A 27,641-nucleotide genomic window follows, 5' to 3' on the forward strand; every position below is an offset into this window, starting at 1 on the left:
CGATTTCAATGTGCTCCTCTATAGTTTTGTCTCCCAGCTGATCCCCGCTGGTGAAGAGAACTATGTTGTTTATCCACACCTCTGCGAGGCAGTCAAGTTGCTCCTCTATTGCAGCTCTTTGTGTCTCTGTGACAGGACTTCTTAAGTCAACAACAATAAGGAATGTGTGGGGCCCAGGGCCACAGAGACACACTTCTCTCTATCTCTGATGTGATCAGTTCTGGGCTCTTGGTGAGGGCAGAAGGATAAGTGTGCAGCAAATTCTAAAAGATGAAAAGCCGAAATGAGTGTAACGTCCTGGCATTTAAAGCATACTCGATTTTCTAAATTTCACATACTATAAAACATTCGATTTTTGCATACCTAAAATGCCTACTATTTAGAATGCAAGTATGGGTATTCGGACGTGGCCATTATCTTTTTTCACCAAGTACACTATTTGAAGATAAACAACCATAGACACTCCAGTATTTCACATTTAAAAAATGGTAAGATATTTCCTTACTAATTATGAATTTGTATACTCAACTAAATACTATATACTTTACATATACTCTTGTGTACTATAGTTTTAAACACTATAATCTGTCCCCTGAAGCTAATGTCACCCACTATACTGCACTTTTCAGTGGATGGAGATACTCCAGCCTCATCAGAAGCGGACATCAGAAGGCCAAACCGGAGAAAACAGCAGGGAGATCACCACTTGGACGGTGGACAATCTTCAATGGGGTCAGATTACAGGAGTGAGATATAGGAGTAGAAACATTTAGGAGTGGGAGAGAGAGAAATTAGGAGCTGGAGTGAGATTGCCAGGGAGTTGGCATCAAATATAGCAGTGAGTTTTTGAGGTCATGTTAAGAACAGAGAGCTTACTGGAGTTGTGCCTTGAAAAACTAAGGTAAGTCACCAGTATCAATATCCTTTTCTTTGTTATTGTCAATGTCATTGGTCACCATACTGTTACTGGTTTAATATAGTGGCTCTATATGTCCTGTAAATATTGATTTCACTCAATTGATTTATTTGGAGGATAAATAATACACTGAGTGTATAGAACATCAGGAACACCTTCCTAATATTGAATTGCACCCCCTTTTGCAACCAGAACAGCCTCAATATGTTGGGGCATGGATCTACAAGGTGTCGAAAGCGTTGCACAGGGAGGCTGGCCCATGTTGACTCCAATGCTTCCAACAATTGTGTGAAGTTGTCGGGATGTCCTTTGGGTGGTGGACCATTCTTGATACACATGGTTAACTGTTGAGCGTGAAAAACCCAGCAGTATTGCAGTTCTTGACACACTCAAACCGGTGAGCTTGGCACCTACTACCATACCCTGTTCAAAGGCACTTAAATCTTTTGTCTTGCCCATTCACCCTGTGAATGGCACATATTCACAATCCATGTCTCAATTGTCTCAAGGCTTAACAATCCTTCTTTAACCTGTCTCCTCCCCTTCATCTACATTGATTGAAGTGTATTTAACAAGTGACATCAATAAGGGATCATAGATTTCACCTGGTTAGTCATGGAAAGAACAGGTGTTCATAATGTTTTGTATACCCTGTGTATGTTTCTGAGAGGAAAAAGCTATATTCTATTAGCCTATGTATTCAGTTATTAGAATAAAAGCATAGTCATGCCAATTGTATCACCTGACAATTGTTTTATTAATCTACAACAAAACTTAAAACATTTTTCAAACCCAACCTTTCTTCTTTACAAAAACTTTGCTCACAGGCTTAGTATGGTGACTTGATGTTCATATAGCACTTGCCAGCTTGTAGCCCTAAAAAACAGAAATTAGTTAGCATTTTATACATCTAGTTTGTAAATGGAGAAAGAATAGGATTATGGAATAAACTCAGAAAATAAGGTCTGAGGTTAAAACCGGCTTGGGAAATCTTGTATGTTTTGTTCTATGAGATAATATGTCAGTTAACATGACCTTTATGAATTTTGAAGCTTTAGTGTGATTTATGTGCTTGTTTTGATTTAAATAAATGCTTAAAAATTCCCAGTAGGTGACATTAGTTGATGAAGATAGAACAAAATGTATAATAAGATCTCCTAAGCCTGTGTTTATTATACATCTTATTTTCGGCATTTATCCAAAACCTCAAAAAAAAAAAAACATTAATTATAGGCTTTGGCCAACGTGCCATGGCGGAGTTAGCCTCCATTAGTGCCGACCAAAAGAAGCCATTACTATTGCTCTCTATTGTGGACCTGTGTTCGAATACTCATACTATCAACACTAACCATACCATTTGTGACGTATATTTAGTATATAGTATGCTTATTGGTCATAGTATTGATATAGTTAGTATGCCAAAAAAATCCCCAGAAGTCGTACTAAATTTGCCAAAATATGAAGTATTCACGAGGACAATATTTCCGTACTTTAGGGCCCATAATGCAATTCTTCAGGAAATGAGCTTGGCTTCACATCATTTTCAGATTTGAACAGCGAAAAATATGTAACCGAAGTCCAACGATAGCTGATACAAATGCATCGCTTTAACTAATTATGACAAATGTTAACAACATGTTGAGCAATGTAATAAAGTAATTACTTTTCAAATAAGTTACCGTACACGTTATGTTGGCTGACAATTTGTTAGCTATGCATATCATTACAGCAGTATGTACCGGTATGTTAGCTAATTACTTTACGTTAGTTGGCTACTTATACATCTGTAATATTCATATGTATAAACATACTGAATTATAATTGGATGCATTTTACCGCCATATCATAATGTGCTATGATTGGTTAAGACCACCCAAATGGTTAGGTCATGGTCAGTTTGATCCTGGTTGGCGATACGTGAACATGCCAGTTATAGCTAGCTAATAAAGAGCTACGGTAAGAAATATCCTGTAGTACTGCATTATATTATTTTGTACAAAGCGTGCAAAACAAGACAACATCAAACTTACCAGTATATTAAGTATGAGCTATCTAACTAACTACCCAACGTTTATTGATTATTCCCGTCATTCTTAGCTTCGCTAAATGATATAGTCAATGTGCTCAATGGACGTTTGGAAGCTTTCATAAATTCGCTCTGGCTACCTACTCCGATTTTGATTTCAGAGCACTCATGCAGTGTTGCCAACTAATTTTCAGGGTAAGTAGCTAGAGGCAGGTTGATTTGTTGCTAAAAGTTGCTAAATAACGTTACTCAAATTGACTGGCCATCTCAACGAAAAATATGATTTGACATTTGTTCAGGTACAGACTCCCACTCTTCTGTTCGTCTGGCTGTACAAATTTGATTGAGAGATGTTGTAAGTTCTGTTCAAGATCAAACGTTCGTGACCAACTATATTCATTGGGTTTGGCTCGTCGTCGTCGAACCCGTACTACTGCTGCTGCTGTCAGCCAACAATGATTTGCAATTTGCTGAAATCGCTGCTGGCCGGCTGCTGCCTGTGCACGAGCTGAGCGCCTGCTGCTGACGTCACTCACAATGCACTTTTGCAGCCAGGCACGTGTGTTGTGACTGCGTGTGTGACAGAGAAAATAGTTTTTGTGTCATTTAGAGGGAAAATGCGTGCATTTTAGCATTTGAGTCACTTTTCAAAAGTTGCTAAAAGTTCAAAATACATTTTTAAAAGTAGCTACATTTGTAGCTAGGTGCTGTTTGAAAAAAAACTTGCTAAATCTAGCAACAAAATTGCTAAATTGGCATCACTGCACTCATGTCTGAGTGTACCAGAGCAAAGAATAATGAATTTATGAGCGCTCAACACCGTTTGAATATGGCCGGTGTCAGATAACGTCAGCAAAAAAGCGTATTTAAATTGAGGCCAGCAACACAGTTAGTCACCAACGCTCTAGATAACATAAACTGCCTAACCTGCTCTGCTATGGCGAGTAAAATGGTCAGAGTGATCACTCTCATTTGTGTCTGGAGGTAGCAAGCAAGCTAGCAACGTTAGCTTTTGTGCTTGACTGACGTTGTAAGTGCAGAATGCTCAAATCAACCCTACTCCTCGGCCCGAGCGTCAGTGTGCGCTCCGAGAGCGTAAGGCTCTTTACAAACGGACAATCTGACAATGCTCTGAATTTATGAGCGCACTCTGGCAACACACCCGAAGTCATAAAATGTCTAACTAGTCATTTTTTATGCTAACTAGCTAGCAAGAGGTTGCATAGCAACAGCATCAACTTCCGGTAGTCCGGCAAAGAGCTAGACGCTCAACTGAAAGGATACTGTTCCGTTTACAGTACACTAAAATGAACTAATAGTATATAGTATGTAGTATATACTCATTAAGTATGCAGTATACAATATGTTAGTACAGTTATTCGAACACAGCTCAGGGTTGAGCTCAATTTCCAGGAGCGACCAGTATGAAAAAAATACAGAAATGTATTCTACTATTGTAAGTTGCTCTGGATAAGAGCGTCTGCTAAATGACAACAAATGTAAAAATCTCTTCGGCAATATACCACTTAAACTAGAATAATGTGTCAAGTGTTAGAAGTCCAAAGTTATTGGATATGTGTGATGAGTACCCTACAGTAGCAGTGCCCTCTAATGGCATTGCAATATTACTGCAGCATGCACTTGACAATTTCAAAATAGTGTCTGTAGTGTCCCCCTCTAACCTACAAAACCCAGTCAGCCACTCATTCACGGACATAAATCAGTTAGGACATACTGACCCCTTCCACATCCATCTGCTGACCTTTGGGGTAAAGTGGATTATTGGTAAATCCACAGGCACAAAACCTTGCTTAGCCATGTCGGCTTTTTCTTTGTGAGGCCTTTATGCCAGAATTGGGGACTAACCCCCATTCTAACTTCAGCGAGGTAAGCGAGTAAGGCTGCATCAAATTATAGATTGGTTTAACCAGCATTGGTATGTAAGTCTCAGAGGAAGCAAACAAAACTTCCTCTGACAATTGTACCATGATAAGTCAATCCCCTCAAACTGGGCCTGTTTGAGAAAAATGTTCAGTCAGTCAGTGTACACTATGTTCACTGTGTGTTTCTATAAACCAGAGCTCAGTACAGTATCCAATGTAAACAGTGACCTGACTGCTTTAATGTGTGTTACCCAACAGTCCCTGCTTTCACCAGGCCCGGGTCCGTCTGTGACCTAAACAGCTGGACCTTTATTCTCTGTGCTCTGTGTACCCAGGGGAACGGGTTTAATGTGGACACAGCTTCCTCTCTGGATCTAAGAGCCACGGATCACTGGCTAAAGATGCATAAACACAACAAGCTACAGTATACATTGAATTTGAGTGGTAGTGCATGTTCCTAATCTCCTCTTCGCGTAAGGCAAAAAAAACAGAAAATATGGATAGGGTATATGAATGTGGAAATAGATTAAATATTTGTCTTTCAATAAACATTCTCTTTAAAAAAATATGAACTGTAAAAGCTCCCACCCCACCATCAAATTCAGACTTGTACGTGGTATGTACAACGTATACAGTTGAAGTCGGAAGTTTACATACACTTAGGTTGGAGTCATTAAAACTCGTTTTTCAACCACTCCACAAATTTCTTGTTAACAAACAATAGTTTTGGCAAGTCGGTTAGGACATCTACTTTGTGCATGACACAAGCAATTTTTCCAAAAATTGTTTACAGACAGATTATTTCCCTTATAATTCACTGTATCACAATTCCAGTGGGTCAGAAGTTTACATACACTAAGTTGACTGCCTTAAACAGCTTGGGAAATGATGTCATGGCTTTAGAAGCTTCTGATAGGCTAATTGACATAATTTGAGTCAATTGTAGCTGTACCTGTGGATGTATTTCAAGGCCTACCTTCAAACTCAGTGCCTCTTTGCTTGACATCATGGGAAAATCAAAAGAAATCAGCCAAGACCTCAGAAAAAAAATTGCAGACCTTCACAAGTCTGGTTCATCCTTGGGAGCAATTTCCAAATGGCTGAAGGTACCACGTTCATCTGTACAAACAATAGTACGCAAGTATAAACACCATGGGACCATGCAGCCGTCATACCGCTCAGGAAAGAGACGCGCTCTGTCTCCTAGAGATGAATGTACTTTGGTGCGAAAAGTGCAAATCAATCCCAGAACAACAGCAAAGGACCTTGTGAAGATTCTGGAGGAAACAGGTACAAAAGTATCTATATCCACAGTAAAACGAGTCCTATATCACATTACCTGAAAGGCCCCTCAGAAAGGAAGAAGCCACTGCCCCAAAACCGCCATAAAAAAGCCAGACTACGGTTTGCAACTGCACATGGGGACAAAGATTGTACTTTTTGGAGAAATGTCCTCTGGTCTGATGAAACAAAAAAATAACTGTTTGGCCATAATGACCATTGTTATGTTTGGGAGAAAAAGGGGGCGGCTTGCAAGCCGAAGAACACCATCAAACCGTGAAGCCCGGGGGTGGCAGCATCATGTTGTGGGGGTGCTTTGCTGCAGGAGGGACTGGTGCACTTCACAAAATAAATGGCATCATGAGGGGGGGAAATTATGTGGAAATATTGAAGCAAAATCTCAAGACATCAGTCAGGAAGTTAAAGCTTGGTCGCAAATGGATCTTCCAATTGGACAATGACCCAAAGCACACTTACAAAGTTTTGGCAAAATGGCTTAAGGACAACAAAGTCAAGGTATTGGAGAGGCCATCACAAAACCCTGACCTTAATCCCATAGAAAATTTGTGGGCAGAACTGAAAAAGTGTGTGCGAGCAAGGAGGTCTACAAACCTGACTCAGTTACGCCAGCTCTGACAGGAGGAATGGGCCAAAATTCACAGAACTTACTGTGGAAAGCTTGTGGAAGGCTACTCGAAATGCTTGACCCAAGTTAAACAATTTAAAGGCGATGCTACCAAATACTAATTGAGTTTATGTAAACTACTGACCCACTGGGAATGTGATGAAAGAAATAAAACATGAAATGAATCATTCTCTATACTATTATTCTGACATTTCACATTCTTAAAATAAAGTGGTGATCCTAACTGACGTAAGACAGGGAATTTTTTACTTGGATTAAGGATTAAATGTCAGGAATTGTGAAAACCAAATACATTTAAACTCAGTTTAAGGTGTATGTAAACTTCCGACTTAAACTGTATGTATCACCTTAAGGAAGAAGCAACGTATTTATGTGCCATCATATATTACAAAAAGTTATCCTTAGAACACAAATATCAAACAGGTCTCAGCATCTGGTTCCCAGCCAATCTCTGTTGCCTTACTCTCCAGATAACCAATAGATTGGATATTCACGTCCAATAAGTCATTGAGGATATTCTCCCTGATTGGTCAGTCGTCAGGAACAGCCTCATCCACCCACTTCAAATAGGGCAGGCTCCCGTCCTCCACAGGGAAACTAAGCACCTCTGGAGTCTCATAGGGATGCACAGACCTGGGGAGGAGCAACAACACATACATTATGTAGCAGGTGCCTAAGTTAGCATTGCTACTGCCTTCCTGAGACCTGAAGTACTGTTGCCCGAGACCCAACTGCTTGGGATAATTTCTATAAAAAAACAAATGTAACTTACTTGACATAGTCTATGAGCCTTTGGGTCTTCGAGGTCCTCGTCTTCACCAACTACAATGCAGAAAAATCCTAGCTATTACTCTGGAAAGTTGGTTTCAACTCACAGTGTAATACTGAACAACCAGCCAGAGACATGAAAGCATAGCTCTACCAAATAACTTTACCATCAGAATTTCCGTCGCATCTTGAATCTCCCCTTTCCAGTAATACCTATGGGACAAAAATAAAAACCTTTGGGACATTCACAGTAGTAAACTGTACATGGGTTGTTCAATGAAACGAGCACCTTTGATATTTTAAGTAGAAATTGAGCGCAAATATTGAATATTAAAAGTATGTTATATTAAATGATGTGCCCTTTAATATAGACCACATGGAACATTCAATAAAATTCAGTATTTTGACATGTCCCTTTGTACATCCTCTGTGACTTCTAGGAGGATTTTAACTCACTTAACCCCAACATTTATCCAAGTTTACACCATCATTGTAGTTATTTAGTTGCTTTGACAAAGTCATTGCTGAAGATTATTATTAATTTCATGTGGTTCATATTAAGGTTAAAAAGAAAAAGAAAAAAGAAAAACATGTCCCTCATTTTAAGGTCAACCCTGCTACGTGAACTGTTATGTGAATTTTTTTTTTTTTTTTTTTTTACCAAAATAAACATTGAACATCTAATAGTAAAATCATAGTGTAAAGCAGGTGAGCTGGTTCTACTCTTTTTGACCATTTTCTGGTGTTTTGTGGTGGGAAAATTAGCAGGTCAAGCATAACACATTAACCCTATTACACCTAGATAGACAGGCTAGAAATGTTTGAACAATTTAATGTCCATTTTTGTGAAGTTTGCATTTAATTACCACTCCCTGTTACACACAACAAGCTTCCAATCCTCCTGTCACAATTGGATTTATGAATGATTTAAGGCGATGTCGTCAATCCTGTTATGGTAAACCATGTTACTTTATTTGGCACTTAATAGGCACTTACTATAGTCTTTTTTATTTAACCTTTGAGATGGGAAAATAGGTTTTTTATGAAGTTGAACATGTGCTTTTTATGACAGAATGTTAAAATTAGGTGAAATAAAAACTAAAAACAATTTACACTGTTCAAAAGGCACCTATTTGGTGGAACAACCCACATACGCAGATGTAGTAAACAGTATACTTATGTGTAGTGTGATAGGCTAAATAATGCTCTTCAATGATAGAATAGTTTTTCCCTTACCTTTACCCTAACCCAAACTGTAACACTAACTGTAACCCTAAACCTAACCCTTACCTTTACCCTAACCCAAACTGTAACCCTAAACCTAAAGCCCCTTACCTTTACCCTAACCCAAACTGTAACCCTAAACCTAACCCTTACCTTTACCCTAACCCAAACTGTAACCCTAAACCTAACCCTTACCTTTACCCTAACCCAAACTGTAACCCTAAACCTAACCCTTACCTTTACCCTAACCCAAACTGTAACCCTAAACCTAACCCTTACCTTTACCCTAACCCAAACTGTAACCCTAAACCTAAGTTTAGGATTACAGTTTGGGTTAGGGTAAAGGTAAGGGTTAGGTTTAGGGTTACAGTTAGTGTTACAGTTTGGGTTAGGGTAAAGGTAAGATTTAGTGCAGCGTTTCCCCTTTGGGGTCCTGAGGAACGAGTTAGTGGTTAGGTTTAGGGTTAAGGTTGTGTGTGTGTGTGTGTGTGTGTGTGTGTGTGTGTGTGTGTGTGTGTGTGTGTGTGTGTGTGTGTGTGTGTGTGTGTGTGTGTGTGTGTGTGTGTGTGTGTGTGTGTGTGTGTGTGTGTGTGTCCTGTGTGGCTCAGTTGGTAGAGAATGGTGCTTGCAATGCCAGGATTAGCTTCCCTTGGGGCAACCAGTACGGAAAATGTATGTACTCACTACTGTAAGTCGCTCTGGATAAGAGAATCTGCTAAAATTGAAAAATGTGTGTGAGCCAGACTGGCACTGGCAGTACTTACATGGTGGAGGTCCTGGGCAGAATATTGATGCATGCTGCCATCCTCCTCTCCATAATGGCTCTGTGCGAGAGAAGAGGAAGGAAGGGAGGAGAGGAGAGAGACCGCAACAATTATGATATCATTCAGTTATTTTGCAGATGTGTTGTTATTTTAAAGAATATTTGGCCTATTTAGTATATGGCCCAGGGCTGTGCACAGAGTTTACAAGGGACACGTGCTGAAACTGTACAAATGAATATCTCAAAATTCACAGCATACCAACTGCTTCTGTAGCAAAAATTTTAACATTTTTGAGAATAGGCCTTTATAATTCTGCAACAGCACACTCACTCATCACAAATTGTAAGCAAGCTAGTTACAGTGCCTCCTAAAGACATGATTGACATCAGGAAAAGATGGTGGGCTATCAATTGATCATTCATATTGATGATTGATGTAAATCTGCTAGTTAGCTAGCTCGATTTGTTTTTATAATTGTGATTTATCTCCAATGCTTTTAAATAATAACTTCATAATATGCACTGAACAACATCCAACAATTTCAAAGATTTTACTGACTTACAGTTCATATAAGGAAATCAGTCAAGTGAAATAAATTCATTAGGCTCTAATCTATACATTTCACATGACTGGGAATACAGATATGCATATCTTGGTCAAAGATACCTTAAAAAAAAGTAGGGGTGTGGATGAGAAAACCTTTCAGTATCCGGTGTGACCACAATTTTTTGTTGTTGCATGAAGCAGCACGACACATCTCCTTCGCATAGAGTTGATCAGGCTGTCGATTGTGCCCTGTGGAATGTTGTCCCACTCCTCTTCAATGGCTGTGCAAAGTTGCTGGATATTGGCAGGAACTGGAACACGGTGCCGTACATGTCGATCCAGAGCATCCCAAACATGCTCAATGGGTGACATGTCTGATGAGTATGCAGACCATGAAACAAACGTGGGCATTTTCAGCTTCCAGGATTTGTGTACGGATCCTTGTGACATCGGGCCATGCATTATCATGCTGAAACAGGAGGTGATGCCGGCGGATGAATGGCATGAGCGTGGGCCTCAGGATCTCGCCACGGTATCTCTGTGCATTCAAATTTACATGGATAAAATGCAATTGTGTTCATTGTCTGTAGCTTATGCCTGCCCATACCATAACCCCACCCTCACCATGGGACACTGGTCACAACGCTGACATCAGCAAACCCGTTCGCACACACGACGCCATATGCAATCTTCCGGGTACAGTTGACACCGAGTTTCATTTGAGAAGAGCACACTTCTCCAGAGTGCCAGTGGCCATCAAAAGTGAGCATTTGCCCACTGAAGTCGGTTATGAAGTCAAACTGCATTCAGGTCAAGACCCTGGTGAGGACGACAAGCACGCAGATGACCTTCCTTGAGACGTTTTCTGACAGTTTGTGCAGAAATGATTTGGTTGTGCAAACCCATAGTTTCATCAGCTGTCCGGGTGGCTGGTCTCAGACGATCCCGCAGGTGAAGAAGCCGGATGTGGAGATCCTGGGCTGGCGTGGTTACATGTGATCTGAGGTTGTGAGGCCGGTTGGATGTACTGCCAAATCTCTAAAATGACGTTGGAGGCGGCTTATGGTAAAGAAATGAACATTAAATTATCTGGCAACAGCTCTGGTGGACATTCCTGCATTCAGCATTCCAATTGCACCCTCCATCAAAACTTAAGACACCTGTGACATTGTGTTGTGTGACAAAACTGCACATTTTAGAGTGGATTTTATAAAATCAAATCAAATCAAATTTTATTAGTCACATACACATGGTTAGCAGATGTTAATGCGAGTGTAGCGAAATGCTTGTGCTTCTAGTTCCGACAATGCAGTAATAACCAACAAGTAATCTAACCTAACAATTCCACAACTACTACCTTATACACACACAAGTGTAAAGGGATAAAGAATATGTACATAAAGATATATGAATGAGTGGTGGTACAGAACGGCATAGGCAAGATGCAGTAGATGGTATAGAGTACGGTATATACATATGAGATGAGTACTGTAGGGTATGTAAACATAAAGTGGCATAGTTTAAAGTGGCTAGTGGTACATGTATTACATAAAGATGGCAAGATGCAGTAGATGATATAGAGTACAGTATATACATATGAGATGGGTAATGTAGGGTATGTAAACATTATATTAAGTGGCATTGTTTAAAGTGGCTAGTGGTACATTTTTACATAATTTCCATCAATTCCCATTTTTAAAGTGGCTGGAGTTGAGTCAGTATGTTGGCAGCGGCCGCTAAATGTTAGTGGTGGCTGTTTAACAGTCTGATGGCCTTGAGATAGAAGCTGTTTTCAGTCTCTCGGTCCCTGCTTTGATGCACCTGTACTGACCTCGCCTTCTGGATGATAGCGGGGTGAACAGGCAGTGGCTTGGGTGGTTGTTGTCCTTGATGATCTTTATGGCCTTCCTGTGACATCGGGTGGTGTAGGTGTCCTGGAGGGCAGGTAGTTTGCCCCCGGTGATGCGTTCTGCAGACCTCACTACCCTCTGGAGAGCCTTACGGTTGTGGGCGGAGCAGTTGCCGTACCAGGCGGTGATACAGCCCGACAGGATGCTCTCGATTGTGCATCTGTAGAAGTTTGTGAGTGCTTTTGGTGACAAGCCGAATTTCTTCAGCCTCCTGAGGTTGAAGAGGCGCTGCTGCGCCTTCTTCACGACGCTGTCTGTGTGGGTGGACCAATTCAGTTTGTCCGTGATGTGTACACCGAGGAACTTAAAACTTTCCACCTTCTCCACTACTGACCCGTCGATGTGGATAGGGGGGTGCTCCCTCTGCTGTTTCCTGAAGTCCACAATCATCTCCTTTGTTTTGTTGACGTTGAGTGTGAGGTTATTTTCCTGACACCACACTCCGAGGGCCCTCACCTCCTCCCTGTAGGCCGTCTCGTCGTTGTTGGTAATCAAGCCTACCACTGTAGTGTCATCCGCAAACTTGATGATTGAGTTGGAGGCGTGCATGGCCACGCAGTCGTGGGTGAACAGGGAGTACAGGAGAGGGCTCAGAACGCACCCTTGTGGGGCCCCAGTGTTATAGTCCCCAGCACAAGGTGCACCTGTGTAATGATCATGCTGTTTAATCAGCTTCTTGATATGCCACATCTGACAGGTGGATGGATTATCTTGGCAAAGGAGAAATGTTCACTAACAAGGATGTAAACTTTGAGCACACAATTTGAGAGAAATAAGCTTTTCGTGGGTATGGACATTTTGGGGATCTTTTATTTCAGCGGATGAAACATGGGACCAACACTTTACATGTTATGTTTATATTTTTGTTTTTTATAATATTACTAATCTTCTAAATCAATATACTGTATATATGGCTGGCTGGCTATCGACTTTTGTGGATATTTTAGTATATGGTCGTTCGCTAGAGTCTAGACGACCTGTGTTGCTGCTCAATATCCTCATTTTGAAAACATTTCCTAATACTACTGCTTTAACCTGAGAGGATAGATGGGGGGAAGAACATTTACATTTCGGAGCAGCTCGTTTGAAACCTACTCAGTGTTCTCTCCAGTTAGCGCCATGTTAAAAAGAGAACAGCTCATCTACATGCACGACAGACCAGGGTTGGGCTCAATTCCAGGCAGTCAATTCAGGAAATAAAAATTGAATTAAATGTATTTGTCCCATGCCGAATACAACAGTTATAGATCTTACCATGAAATGCTTACTTATGAGCTTTTTCCTAACAATTCAGAGTCAAAAAGTAAGAGTTTGAGGTAATATGTACAGTTAATTTTACCAATACGTAATACAAGTACAAATACGTTCCTTCTTCCTTAAGGAGATACATACAGTTGAAGTAGGAGGTTTACATACACCTTCGCCAAGTACATTTAAACTCAGTTTTTCACAATTCCTAACATTTAATCCAAGTAAAAATTCCCTGGTTTAGGTCAGTTAGGATCACCACTTTATTTTAAGAATGTGAAATGTCAGAATAATAGTAGAGAGAATGATTTATTTCAGCTTTTATTTCTTTCATCACATTCCCAGTGGGTCAGTAGGTTACATACACTCAATTAGTATTTGGTAGCATTGCATTTAAATTGTTTAACTTCTCTAGGGTAGGGGGCAGCATTCGGAATTTTGGATGAAAAGCATGCCCAAATTAAACTGCCTGCTTCTCGGGCCCAGAAGATATGATATGCATATAACTGGTAGATTTGGATAGAAAACACTCTAAAGTTTCCAAAACTGTTAAAATAGTGTCTGTGAGTATAACAGAACTGATTTGGCAGGCGAAAACCTGAGAAAAATTCGGGAAGTAGTTGTTTTTGCTTTTGTAGTTTTCTATTCAATGCCATTACAGTATCCATTGACTTAGGACTCAAATTGCAGTTCCTATGCCTTCCACTAGATGTCAACAGTCTTTAGAAATTGTTTCAGGCTTGTATTCTGAAAAATGAGGAAGTAAGAGCAGTCTGAATGAGTGGACCCTAAAGTGTCACAGAGCTTTTTCATGCGCACGACCGAGAGAGTGCCTTTCTTGTTTACCTTTCATATTGACAACGTTATTGTCCGGTTGAAATTTTATCGATTATTTAGGCTAAAAACAACCTTGAGGATTGAATATAAACATCGTTTGACATGTTTCTATGAACTTTACGGATACAATTTGGATTTTTTGTCTGCCTGTTTTGACTGCGTTTGAGCCTGTGGATTACTGAAGAAAATGCGCGAACAAAACGGAGGTTTTTGGATATAAAGAGACTTTATCGAACAAAAGGAACATTTATTGAGTAAATGAATGTCTGCTGAGCGCAACCATATGAAGATCATCAAAGGTAAGGGATTAATTGTATCTCTATTTCTGACTTGTGTAACTTTTCTACTTGGCTGGTTACTGTTTGTAATGATTTGTCTGCTGGGCTATGTTCTCAAATAATCGTAAGGTATGCTTTCGCCGTAAAGCATTTTTTGCTTTTCGTGGTTGGATTCACAAGAAGTTAACCTTTAAACCTATGTAAAATATGTTTTGTTTTCTGAATTTTTATAATGAGTATTTCTGTATTTGAATTTGGCGCCCAGCAGTTTCACTGGCTGTTGAAGAGGTGGGACGCTAACGTCTCACGTACCCAAGAGAGGTTTAACTTGGGTGTAACGGCTGTCGTCGGAATGAGACCAAAGCGCAGCGTTGAAAATGTTCATGATCTTTATTGTCAAGAATCACTCAAACAAAAATAACGAATACAAAAACGAAAGCGAACAGTTCCGTCAGGCAACAAAACAGCTAAACAGAAAATAACTCCCCACAAAACCCAAACTGAAAATCACAACTTATATACGATCCCCAATCAGAGACAATGATAGACAGCTGCCTCTGATTGGGAACCACACATGGCAAAAACAACAAAGAAATAGAAAACATAGAATCTCCCACCCGAGGCAATCCCTGACCTAACCAATCATAGTGAATAAATAAGGATCTCTAAGGTCAGAGCGTGACGGACCCCCCCCCCCCTCCCAAAGGTGCCGCTCCGGGCGCAAACCTGAACCTATAGGGGAGGGTCCGGGTGGGCATCTACTCTCGGTGGGGGCTCCGGTGGGGGCTCCGGTGCGGGACGCAGACCCTGCCCCGCTTTAGGCTCCCCCCACTTCGGTGGCGCCTCCGGTGCAGGGATCGTCACCGGGACCTTCCGGGCCGTAGATCATCGCCGGAGGCTCTGGACTGCAGATCGCCGCTGGAGGCTCGGGACTGCAGATCGTCGCCGGAGAACCTGGAATGGGAACCCCCGCTGGAGGATCTGGACTGCAGCTCGTCACTGGAGGCTCCGGACTGGGGACCGTCGCTGAAGGCTCCGGACTGGGGACCGTCACTGGAGGCTCCGGACTGGGGACCGTCGCTGCAGACTCCGGACAGGGGACTGTCGCTGCAGGCTCCTTGCCATGGATCATCGCTACAGGCTCCGGGCCATGGATCATTTCTGGAGGCTCCGTGCCATGGATTACCACTACAGGCTCTGGGCCATGGATTATCACTAGAGGCTTCGTGCCATGGATCATCACTGGAGGCTTTGTACGTGGAGCCGGAACAGGTCTCACCGGACTGAGGAGACGTACTGGAAGCCTGGTGCGGGGAGCTGCCATAACACGTCCTGGCTGGATACCCACTCCAGCTCGGTGAGTGTGGAGAGCTGGCACGGGATGCACTGGGCTATGAAGGCGCACTGGAGGCATAGTGCGTAGAGCCGGTGCAGGATATGCTGGGCCGTGGAGGCGCACCGGAGGTCTGGAGTGCAGAGCTGGCACAACGCGTCCTGGCTGAATCCCCCCTGGAGCACGGCAAGTGCGGGGAGCTGGAACAGGCCGCACTGGGCTGTCCTGGCGAACTGGGGATACCGTGCGTAGAGCTGGCGCAGGATATCCTGGACCGAAGAGACGCACTGGAGGCCAGGAGCGCTGAGCCGGCACAATCCGTCCTGGCTGAATGCCCACTCTAGCACGGCAACTGCGGGGAGCTGGAACAGAGCGCAACGGGCTATGAATGCGTACATCACCGCATAACATGGTGCCCAACCGGTCACACGCTCCCCACGGTAAGCACAGGGAGTTGGCTCAGGTCTAAATTCTGACTCCGCCAATCTCCCCGTGTGCCCCCCAAAAAATGTTTTTCGGGAGCTGCCTCTCGGGCTTCCGTGCTAGCCGTGACCCCTTGTATAGTTGCTCCCTCCTTGCTGCCTCCGTCTGCTCCCATGGGAGGCGATCTTTCCCAGCCAGGATCTCCTCCCACGTCCAGAAACCTTTACCATTCAGGATGTCCTCCCACATCCATTTCTCCCCATTTTCCCTCCAAACATAACGATAGTCATTATGGCCAAACAATTCAATTTTTGTTTCATCAGACCAGAGGACATTTCTCCAAAAAGTACTATCTTTATCCCCATGTGCAGTTACAAACTGTAGTCTGGCTTTTTTATGGCGGTTTTGGACCAGTGGCTTCTTCCTTGCTGAGCGGCCTTTCAGGATATGTCGACATAGGACTTGTTTTACTGTGGATATAGATACTTTTGTACATGTTTCCTCCAGCATCTTCACAAGGTCCTTTGCTGTTGTTCTGGGATTGATTTGCACTTTTTGCACCAAAGTACGTTAATCTCTAGGAGACAGAATGTGTCTCCTTCCTGAGCGGTATGATGGCTGCGTGGTCCCATGGTGTTTATACTTGCGTACTATTGTTCGTACAGATGAATGTGGTACCTTCTGCCGTTTGGAAATTGTTCCCAAGGATGAACCAGACTTGTGGAGGACTGCAATTTTTTTTCTGAGGTCTTGGCTGATTTATTTTGATTTTCCATTGATGTCAAGCAAAGAGGCACTGAGTTTGAAGGCAGGCCTTGAAATACATCCACAGGTACACCTCCAATTGACTGAAATTATGTCAATTAACCTATCAGAAGCTTCTAAAGCCATGACATAATTTTTGGGCATTTTCCAAGCTGTTTAAAGGCACAGTCAATTTAGTGTATGTAAACTTCTGACCCACTGGAATTGTGATACAGTGAATTATAAGTGAAATAATCTGTTTGTAAACAATTGTTGGAAAAATTACTTGTATCATGCACAAAGTATATGTCCTAACCGGCTTGCCAAAACTATAGTTTGTTAACAAGAATTTTGTGGAGTGGTTGAAAAACGAGTTTTAATGACTCCAACCTAAGTGTATGTAAACTTCCGACTTCAACTGTACATGTGAACTACCGTTCAAAAGTTTGGGGTCACTTAGAAATGTCCTTGTTTTTTAAAGAAAATACAATTTTTGGTCCATTAAAATAACATCCAATTGATCAGAAATGCATTGTTAAATGTTGTAAATGACTGTTGTAGCTGGAAACGGGAGATTTTTTATGGAATATCTACATAGGCGTACAGAGGCCCATTATCAGCAATCATCATTCCTGTGTTCCAATGGCACGTTGTGTTAGCTAATCCAAGTTTATAATTGTAAAGGTCAAATTGGTCATTAGGAAACCATTTTGTAATTATGTTAGCACAGCTGAAAACTGTTGTTCTGATTAAAGAAGCAATAAAACGGGCCTTTAGACTAGTTGAGTATCTGGAGCATCAGCATTTGTGGGTTCGATTACAGGCTCAAAATGGCCAGAAACAAAGTCTTTCTTCTGAAACTCGTCAGTCTATTCTTGTTCTGAGAAATGAAGGCTATTCTGTGTGAGAAATTGCCAAGAAACTGAAGATCTCGTACAACGCTGTGTACTACTCCCTTCACAGAACAGCGCAACCTGGCTCTAAGCAGAATGGAAAGAGGAGTGGGAGGCCCGGTGCACAATTGAGCAAGAGGACAAGTACATTAGAGTGTCTAGTTTGAGAAACAGATGCCTCACAAGTCCTCAACTGGCAGCTTCATTAAATAGTACCCGCAAAACAGCAGTCTCAACGTCAACAGTGAAGAGGCGACTCCTGCTGGCCTTCTAGGCAGAGTTGCAAAGAAAAAGCCATATCTCAGACATCTGACCAACATTCTGAAGGCACAGGGTGGAAAGGAGATCAAAATCCACGGCCAGTCCATTCAATTCGTCCAGGACCTGTCTGCTAGGCTTATGAAAAACAACGCAAGCAATACATTCCGATCAAACAGTCACTGGAGGGAAAAGGAATCAAATCTCAACTCTGCTTCCTGGCAATGCTGTGGGTATGGAAGGGAACGAAAAGGATAGAATTCACAAGCGCTGATGAAGCCCTAATCAAGCTTCAACTGGCAGATTCATTAAATAGTACCCGCAAAACACCATTCTCAACATCAACAGTGAAGAGGTGACTCCGGGATGCTGGCCTTCTAGGCAGAGTTACAAAGAAAAAGCCACCTAGAAGAAAAAGAAAAACTCTGCCTAGAAGGCCAGCATCCTGGAATCGCCTGTGTTTTTTACATTGGATAAAAGTAGAGACTCAGAGCTAGAAAATGGTATATCATACACTACAGTTAAGGAACAATGAGAAAGTTATTCTGCTTTTAAAGTTGATAAACTTGTAACCTCACCTTTGAGAAAATGGCCCTTGAATGTTTTGGTAAACCTACTGGAGCACTCTTCTTTGATTACACCCATTCAGCATCTTTCACACCCTCTTGAACCTTATCCCCAACCCCACCCATATCTTTAAGGATTCACGTGAGGCCATTTACTAAACAACCAAAGTTTCAAGACTAAAGGCTGATTTATACTACGTCTATCGACAGTTGTTGCAGTGATATCATGAATATTATATTGTCTTCCAAAATCAAACTTGTCGTTGTCGTTATAAAAAAGTGCAAACACAAAAACTACAGGCTGCATGACATCAGCAACTTGGTGGTCCAAAATAGCATAACTAGTGTATTTTAACACCAATAAACCCACCCGTTTAAAAATAAATTTAGTATATGTCAATCTAGCAAACCAGGCAACAAAAAGCCACTTTCTCAACAATGTTTTCATTAGTTTCTAGCTTGTTAGCTAGCTAGCTAATGTTAAGTAAACTAGTTAGCCAATTCAAATAATGATCATATCCTGTAGCTGACAACATCTTCACTTTAGCTCACTTGTCTTCATTATTACAGGAAAATAAACTTACAACTAGATCATTATTTACAAGTTAATAATGGCGAGCCAATTACAGAAATGTGCTTATTGTTGTGAGTGTGACAAAATAAAAGCAGGGCATTCTACCTGAGAATTTTAGAACTTGTCTCATTGGCCTAACATTATATACTAATTTGACTTTGTTGTGATGTTCTTCACATTACCATCTCTCGTAAACACATACTATATAAAATAAAATAAAAGTTTATTTATTTACATGCACAGGATACAGAAGTTGTAGTGAAATGGTTACTTGCATAGTGGAGTCTTTTGTTTAGACATGTAGCTAGCTAGCTAGCTAGCTAAACAATAAACCATAATCCCAACTCATAACATTACTACCCTGAATCTGCAAATAGCTAACCAACCAGGAAAGGATTACCTAACACATACTGAACAGATCATGTTATAGACATAAGCATGCTACATGGCAGACCAATATGAACCCATCTCTCGACATGTCCAGCCCATCCATTATCTCAGCCAATCAGCTTGCGGGAAAGTTCCTGTCTCTTTCCGTGGCTTAATCAACTAGATGACATACAAGTTTGTTATTAAGGTATATGAAACTTCACATGTTCCAGAAGACATTTCGGCACAAAAACGAAGTATACGTTCAAATGGCTCTCCGGAGAAGTATTAACGTGTGACATACGCCTACTTTCCTAAAACAAGTCCCTTTAAGGGGCATCTATTTTTAATGACTTCTCAATGACCTGAAAAAGAAAAGCTATTTATGTAAATATTTTTTTTCCAAATTTAGTCTATTGCAAAAGTTATATCGAATTCTGTTTTTTTGACAATGCAACCAAATATCAACATTTGAAGGAGATGTACATTCTGCTTGGATAGTTCCATCTGTGCCACTGACTTAGTCTCTCTTTATTTCCAGCTTGTCTCCATCTCAGCCAAAAATGTAAAGAATAGGTGCACTGTTGTTACATCTAATGCCTGTTTACCTGAGGCTGATGCCACGCAGGTGTTTGTACTCATGTACTTATGCATATACACACACTCACATTCAAACGCACACACGTGCACATACACGGACACACACACACACACATACATGTAAATAGTGCCATACATGCACTCAAACGTATTCAGGGTGCCTTGCTGTTAGGATTTTTGTTGTAGTTGATGTCTTTTGTTTTTTGCATTGTTGTTTTCTGTTTTCGTTAGTTTTTCTCTTTTTTCTCTTTTGTTCCTTTTGATGGTTGTTGGTGCATTGGGGGACGGGGGATGGGTGCTTGGAGGGTAGGGAATGGAATGATTTTATTCTATTCTATTATGACTTTTCTTTATCTCGGGGGGTGGGACTGTAGGGGTGGTCTCGGATGGTTGAGGGGCAGCTCTCAGGAAACTGTGGGGGGGATTTTAGAGGGCTGGTCGCCTGGCGGTTGGGAGCTTGAGCCGGTGGCTGATAAGTCACTGGTTCGGATCCCCGTTTTTTGACCTTGTTGGAGATCTGTCGACGTGCCCTTGAGCAGGACGTTGACCCTGATTGCTTCTGTGGGTCACTCTGGATGGGAGTCTGTTAGACGACTGAATGTAATGTTGAGCGGCTTCACTGCAAGTAAATTGTATGTTTTAACATAACATTTTTTTAAAGTTAAAGAATAAGACTCAATCAAATCAAACTTCTGCGGCGAGAGACAGATTTATTTACAGAGCAATTCAGTTGAGCATTTCCTGTTGGCATATCAGTGCAACATAATGTAAAGTGTGACCTAGGTTATTCTGAATTTTTTACTGAAGCCCACATACTGTGTTCTCAACAACTTGAGACCAATTTGAGACCTCTTATAGGATAGATCTTTTCACACAGCCTCATCATTATTTGTTTAAAAATGTATCAATTACTTTTCGACAGTCTAGCCAAATATGGAAGGTTTGTTTCAATCTGGTAATGTTAAAAATATATTTGAACTAATTTCACTTCTGCAGAAAGTGTCTCACTGCCCTCACGTTTGACCATTTCCTTATTTCTTTCCTCTGAAATGGTATAATTGTTAAAGAGAGATATCCTCTTTTTAATAAGTGTCTGGTGAGTGGCAGAATGAGTCAGAAATTATGTTGTAGCTTAGCTGAGAATGTCCGCTTGAAAAAAATTGTTGTTCTGATACTCTCACTCTGAAAGTTTTAAAGATGCACTATGCAGGAATCGCTCCGCCATTTCCTGGTTGCTAGAATTCGAAGAGTTCATTTTATGTGACAAAACAAGCAAGCATAGTGTAGAGAATCATTGTACCATCTATCCCACTGTGAAATATATTTTTCAAAACCAAAAATATTGCATTTTCAGCTGTTTGAAGCTGGTGTACAAAATCAAAAGTAAAAGATGGAAAAAAACTTAACTTAAGAATGGGACACAAAGAAAAAGCACACATTGAATAGATCTACCGCTTTGTTAGATTTGCTATCAATGAGAATGACAGATCTAAACAATTTTGTGTGAATTTGATTGGGTCGCCCAGAAAGTTAGGTATTGCAGCTTTAAATATATATCTATAAATGTTATATTAATTACAGTTTGTCTACAAATGAATAATTGATATGTTGGATTTACATCTATATCTCAACCAAAACTCAAGGTTAAAGAATAGGACTAAATCAAATTAAATCAAATTTCTGAAGAACAGAAGTTAGGTGATGCAACAGGACAACAACCCAAAACACAGAAGTAAATCAACAACAGAATGGCTTAAACAGAAGAAAATGCGCCTTCTGGAGTGGCCCAGTCAGAGTCCTGACCTCAACCTGATTGAGATGCTGTGGCATGACCTCGAGAGAGCAGTTCACACCAGGCATCCCAAGAATATTGTGGAACTGAAATAGTTTTGTAAAGAGTAATGATCCAAAATTCCTCCTCACCGTTGTGCAGGTCTGATCCGCAACTACAGAAAACGTTTGGTTGAGGTTATTGCTGCTAAAGGAGGGTCAACATGTTATTAAATCCAAGGGTTCACATACTTTTCCAACCTGCACTGTGAATGTTTACATGGTGTGTTCAATAAAGACATGTACAATTATAATTGTTTGCGTGTTATTAGTTTAAGCAGACTGTGTTTGTCTATTGTTGTGACTTAGATGAAGATCAGATAAAATGTTATGACCAATTTATGCAGAAATCCAGGTAAGTCGAAAGCGTTCACATACTTTTCATTCCCACTATATATATATTGTCTTTTTTTGTTGAATCCTGGGTTGAATTGAAATAATAGCTGTATACTTATGCTAAATTGTTTATTATATTCTATTGAGCCATTTACTTTATATTCATATTCTTATCTTTTATAATGTATTATTGTTGTTGCATTTTCGAGGAACCTGCAAGGAAGCATTTCGTTGGACTGTAATAATTACTAAATAAGTAGTAATTTTTATTAATTTATTCTTTATTCTATTTAGTGAGATCTACAAACAGTAGAGAGCTGAAGCATTGAAGCATTGTGGAAATACTAATTACTTAGCATATATTCTGCTTAGTGGTTGGTCACATCACATGTGATATTAATAGGGCCAGGTGTTTTTCCTGACCAAGCAACCAAACCAGGAAAATCTCTGGGTCCTAGTTATGGCCAGTGCAGAATAATTGTAACTTGAGTCTGCTGAGAGGAGGATGGCACATAATAATGGCTGGAATGGAGCAATTGGAACAGCATCAAACACTTGATGCATTTGATACCATTCCGTATATTCCGCTCCAGCCATTACCATGGGCCTGTCTTCCCCAATTAAGGTGCCACCAACCTCCTGCGATCTTGATGTGTTCTGAAACATACACTGCATGGGCAAAAGTATGTGGACATCTGCTCGTCAGACATCTCATTCCAAAATCATGGGCATTAATATGGAGTTGGTCCCCGCTTTGCTGCTATAACAGCCTCCACTCTTCTGGGAAGGCTTTCCGTTAGATGTTGGAACATTGCTTCAGGGATTTGCTTCTCATCAGCCACAATGGTATTAGTGAGGTCAGTACTGATGTTGGGCGGTTAGGCCTGGCTCGCAGTCGGCGTTCCAATTCATCCCAAAGGTGTTCGATGGGGATGAAGTCAGGATTCTGTGCAGGCCAGTCAAGTTCTTCCACACCGATCTCAACAAACATGGACATCACTTTGTGCACGGGGGCATCGTCATGCTGAAACAGGAAAGGGCCTTCCCAAAACTGTTACCACAAAGTTGGAAGCACAGAAGCACATCTAGAATGTCATTGTATGCTGTAGTGTTAAACTGTCCTGGAACTAAGGGCCTAGTCCGAACCATGAAAAACAGCCCCAGACCATTATTCCTCATACACCAAACTTTACAGTTGGCAATATGCATTGGGGCAGGTAGCGTTCTCCTGGCATCTGCCAAACCCAGATTTGTCTGTTTGACTGCATAATGGTGAAGTGTGATTCATCACTCTAGAGAACTCGTTTTCACTGCTCCAGAGTCCAATCATGGCAAGCTTTACACCACTCCAGCCGACGCTTGGCATTGCGCATGGTGATCTTAGGCTTGTGTGCGGCTGCTCGGCCATGGAAACCCATTTCAAGAACCTCCCGACGAACAGTTATTGTGCTGACGTTGCTTCTACAGGCAGTTTGGAACTCAGTAGTGAGTGTTGCAACCGAGGACAGACCATTTTTACGCGCTACGTGGTTCAGCACTTGGCGGTCCCGTTCTGTGAACTTGTGTGGCCTACCCCTTCACGGCTGAGCCACTGTTGCTCCTAGACGTTTCCACTTCACAATAACAGGACTTACGGAAATTTGATGAACTGACTTGTTGGAAAGGTGGCGTCCTATGACGGTGCCACGTTGAAAGTCACTGAGCTCTTCAGTAAGGCCGTTCTACTGCCAATTTATGGCTATGGAGATTGCATGGCTGTGTGCTCGATTTTAAACACCTGTCAGCAACGGATGTGGCTTACCACACTGCATCCCACTGCTGGCTTGCTTCTGAAGCTAAGCAGGGTTGGTCCAGGTCAGTCCCAGATTCTGCTGGAAGTAGTGATGGAGGGCCAATAGGAGGCACCCTTTCTTCTGGTGTAAAAAAATATCACAACGCCCCAGGGCAGTGATTGGGGACATCACCCTGTGTAGGGTGCCGTATTTAAGATGGGACGTTAAACGGGTGTCCTGACTCTGTGTTCACTAATGATCCCATGGCACTTCTCGTAAGAGTAGGGGTGTTAACCCCGGTGTTCTGGCTAAATTCCCAATCTGGCCCTCGTACCATCACGGTCACCTAATCATCCCCAGCTTACATTTGGCTCATTCATCCCCCCTCCTCTCCCCTGTAACTATTCCCCAGGTCGTTGCTGTAAATGAGAATGTTTTCTCAGTCAACTTACCTGGTAAAATAAGAGTAAAAAAAGAGCCAAATCCACGAATTTGAAAGGGTGTCCACATACTTTTGTATATATAGTGTATTATAAAGAGAGAGTAACCCTGCAGTACCACAAACACATTTCTAATAACCCTTATTCGTAATCCTCCAAAACAATTGACGAAACATAATTTTACTCCCATCTAAATGATTCTGTCCTAAAATAGTTATTCAACACTGCCGTGCCGCTCAGCCTCTCTAACCACTAACTCAATATCTAGGTTGAAGGTACCCAGGTTAGGACAAGCTAATAATTCCATGAGGAAGCTTTTGAAAATAAACAGATTCATGAGACCAGCGCAAACTAGCATCGCTGGTCCCATTGTTTAGAATTCTTCCTCATTTATGCAATTGTCACGCCCTGACCTTAGAGAGCCTTTTTTATGTCTCTTTTTGGTTTGGTCAGGGTGTGATTTGGGTGGGCATTCTATGTCCTTTATTTCTATGATTTGTGTTTCTATGTTTTGGCCGGGTATGGTTCTCAATCAGGGGCAACTGTCTATCGTTGTCTCTGATTGGGAATCAAACTTAGGCAGCCATTTTTCCCACCTGTGATTGTGGGTAGGTATCTTTGTTAGTGGCACTATAGCCCTCGGAAGCTTCACGGTCGTTTATTTTGTTTCTTGTTTTGTTGGCGACATTCGAAAATAAAAGGAAATGTACGCTTACCACGCTGCACTTTCGTCCTCTTCTTTCGACGGCCGTGACAGCAATGCATTATGGGATATTAGAATCTTCTTGTTTTAACCTCTGTTATCTTCAACCTAGCTCATTCTCAGAAAATGCTCTAACCCTAACTCTACCTCATCAAAAGATGACATTGTGTATGAGTGATCCTGTTTCACACAGTCGAAGTTGCGTTCAAGGGTTTTCCCCTCATTTTGTTTGGGTGCATGATGTTGTTAAGTAAACACAACCATCACATTGATTAGCCTTAGAAGCATTTCACCACTGATTCATTGTGTAGTTTGTGTGTGGTGGGGTAGTATTGTTTAGTTACAGTGTGATAATGGTAGGTTGGACTGTAGCCTACCGGCCGATGTCCTTGGCTGCCTGTTCGTTGGGGCAGTTGATGAGGAGAACAGAGTGGTGTCCAGGTAGATAGCTCCCTGTAAAGGAAGAATGGAGCTTTCCACCCAGGAACCTCAGCATGGGATACATAGACATGGTCAACACCATTCCCTGGAGAAGAGGGAGGAGGAGGAACAGCAACACAATTCATTTCCCACCCACCTTGTGATCAGATTTTTTGTAATTAACCTTTATTTAACCAGGCAAGTCAATTAAGAACTAATTCTTCTTTGCAATGTCGGCCTGACAAGAGGCAAAAGGCCTCCTGTGGGGATAGGGGATAAAAAAAACAACGTCAAACAAAATGGACAACACAGACAGAAGACACTGGCAACAGCAAACAAACAGTGGATGTTTGTGTGAAGTATAACAACATGCTTCCTTACATAAGGCAATGAAAACTCTTGACATAGGGTGACAACTAGAAACAACTACGTCTCAAAAACCTATTCATCTATGTGTCCTTTGAACTCCTCCAGGGACACCAGGTCCTGGGGTTTTAGGGAATTCCAAGACCAGGGGGCTGAGTAATGACAGGACCTTTTTCCATGCTCGGTTCTAATGTTCGGGACCGTTAGCATAAAACAAGATTGAGATCTAAGCATGTATGTGTTTTCATTTTGAGCTAGAAGAGAGGGTAGATAAAATGGCAGTTTTCCTAAAATGGCCTTATAAGTAACAATGTACTGATGGCATGCCACTTATGCCACATATAAAGTGTAATGCTTTCACATATCACTCCAGGTAGAACAAATTGTCCTTACCTTAAAGACAGATCTAGGATCAGATACCCTACCTTTGACCCTGCATCAGTTGTTAGGCTATTGGGCCAAATCCCACCTACTATAATCACATCTCTGAGTTGAGGTCACTTCAGGGCAAGTTGTGGAAGGAGTCAGGACATGGTCCCTGATGGTCATTCATTGGTCAGTGAACAATGCCAGGTATTATCCCTGCTGCCCCATCAGAATGCTGTGTCCGGGCTTAATCTTGGTGACTCTCTCTGTTCTCTATCCTCTTATTATTGTGCTCCCACAGCTGAATGGCTAGTTGGAACAGACAGCGGCCAATTTATAATCCTCTCTCTCTCGCTGCAGCCTCTCTCTGTCTCTCTGCAAGCAGCATGGCATGAGTGATTGGCCTTTCACTAAATAACAAAGTGACCCCTCCCCCAAAAAACATCTGTCAATAATTGTTTAGTACGAGAGAAGCATTTCACTTTAATAAAATAAATCTGTGACTATTTGGGGAGGGTTTCCCCCCAGATATTGTATTGTTATAGGTAACTGATCTCACGTGTGAATTATTGCAACAAAACTGCATTCCAAAACATTATTAATTTGCCATCTGGATACATTTCTATAATTGTATTCAACAAAAATAATAAACTTACCATACAGATCACGAACAATCCCAAACGACAGAGCGTTTGAGCTAGGGACTGCTTGTGATATCGCGGGGACAGGAAGTCCATTTTACTGCCAGCAACAAATGTCATTCCGACCAAGAGTTATTCAGACTGTCAGACCCGGGTTTGAGAGGGAGAGAACAGATGGCGCCTTGTGCGCTCAACCTGACCTGGAGAGGGTAGAGAGGATCTATAAGCAGCTTTGCGCTTATACCGTCACAAATAAAGTTCTCGCTTCATAGTCCGTTGCCCATTTCTTGTGAATAATAGTCTATTTTTAATGTGCTAAATCTGCAAAGGTGAACTTTTCTGCTGGTGAAGCCACATTGTTGTGGATAGATAAGCACAGTGACAGGTAGGTCGGATAGGACGGTCTATGACAGCACAGGAATCCGTGCTTGTCATTGGATGTTTGACACTTCCTGATACACCAGCGTCCAACCAAACACTGGCATTGAACATAGGGCGCCACCCCCAAAACCCTGGCCGTAAGCGGCTTTCGCTCCCTAATAAACATAAGTGCTTTTCACTGGATGCGAGGTAGAAGCTAGAGAGGTAGGCCTGTGTTGTGTGCAGATTAAAAATATAAACGGTTTTATTTTAGTGGGTGAGTCAATACTGTGGGGGGTGGTCTTTTTGCCCGAGATGCA

The 27,641-nt window shown here is 41.6% G+C and overlaps 1 protein-coding gene across 1 annotated transcript; it reads right to left on the reverse strand.

Moving 5' to 3' along the window:
• Positions 1–89: 89 nt before the first annotated feature.
• Positions 90–27,288, reverse strand: LOC139544183 (protein CutA homolog). The gene is made up of 6 exons (XM_071351002.1): positions 26,977–27,288; positions 25,546–25,694; positions 9,509–9,568; positions 7,688–7,733; positions 7,525–7,574; positions 90–7,385 (listed from the first exon to the last, which is right to left on the reverse strand). Exons 1-6 carry the CDS (start codon positions 27,079–27,081, stop codon positions 7,283–7,285), a joined length of 513 nt encoding a protein of 170 aa, XP_071207103.1. The 5' UTR covers positions 27,082–27,288; the 3' UTR covers positions 90–7,282.
• Between the last annotated feature and the right edge of the window lie 353 nt (positions 27,289–27,641).

The sequence above is a fragment of the Salvelinus alpinus genome, chromosome 18, assembly GCF_045679555.1.
Source record: "Salvelinus alpinus chromosome 18, SLU_Salpinus.1, whole genome shotgun sequence".
Lineage (NCBI taxonomy): Eukaryota > Metazoa > Chordata > Actinopteri > Salmoniformes > Salmonidae > Salvelinus > Salvelinus alpinus.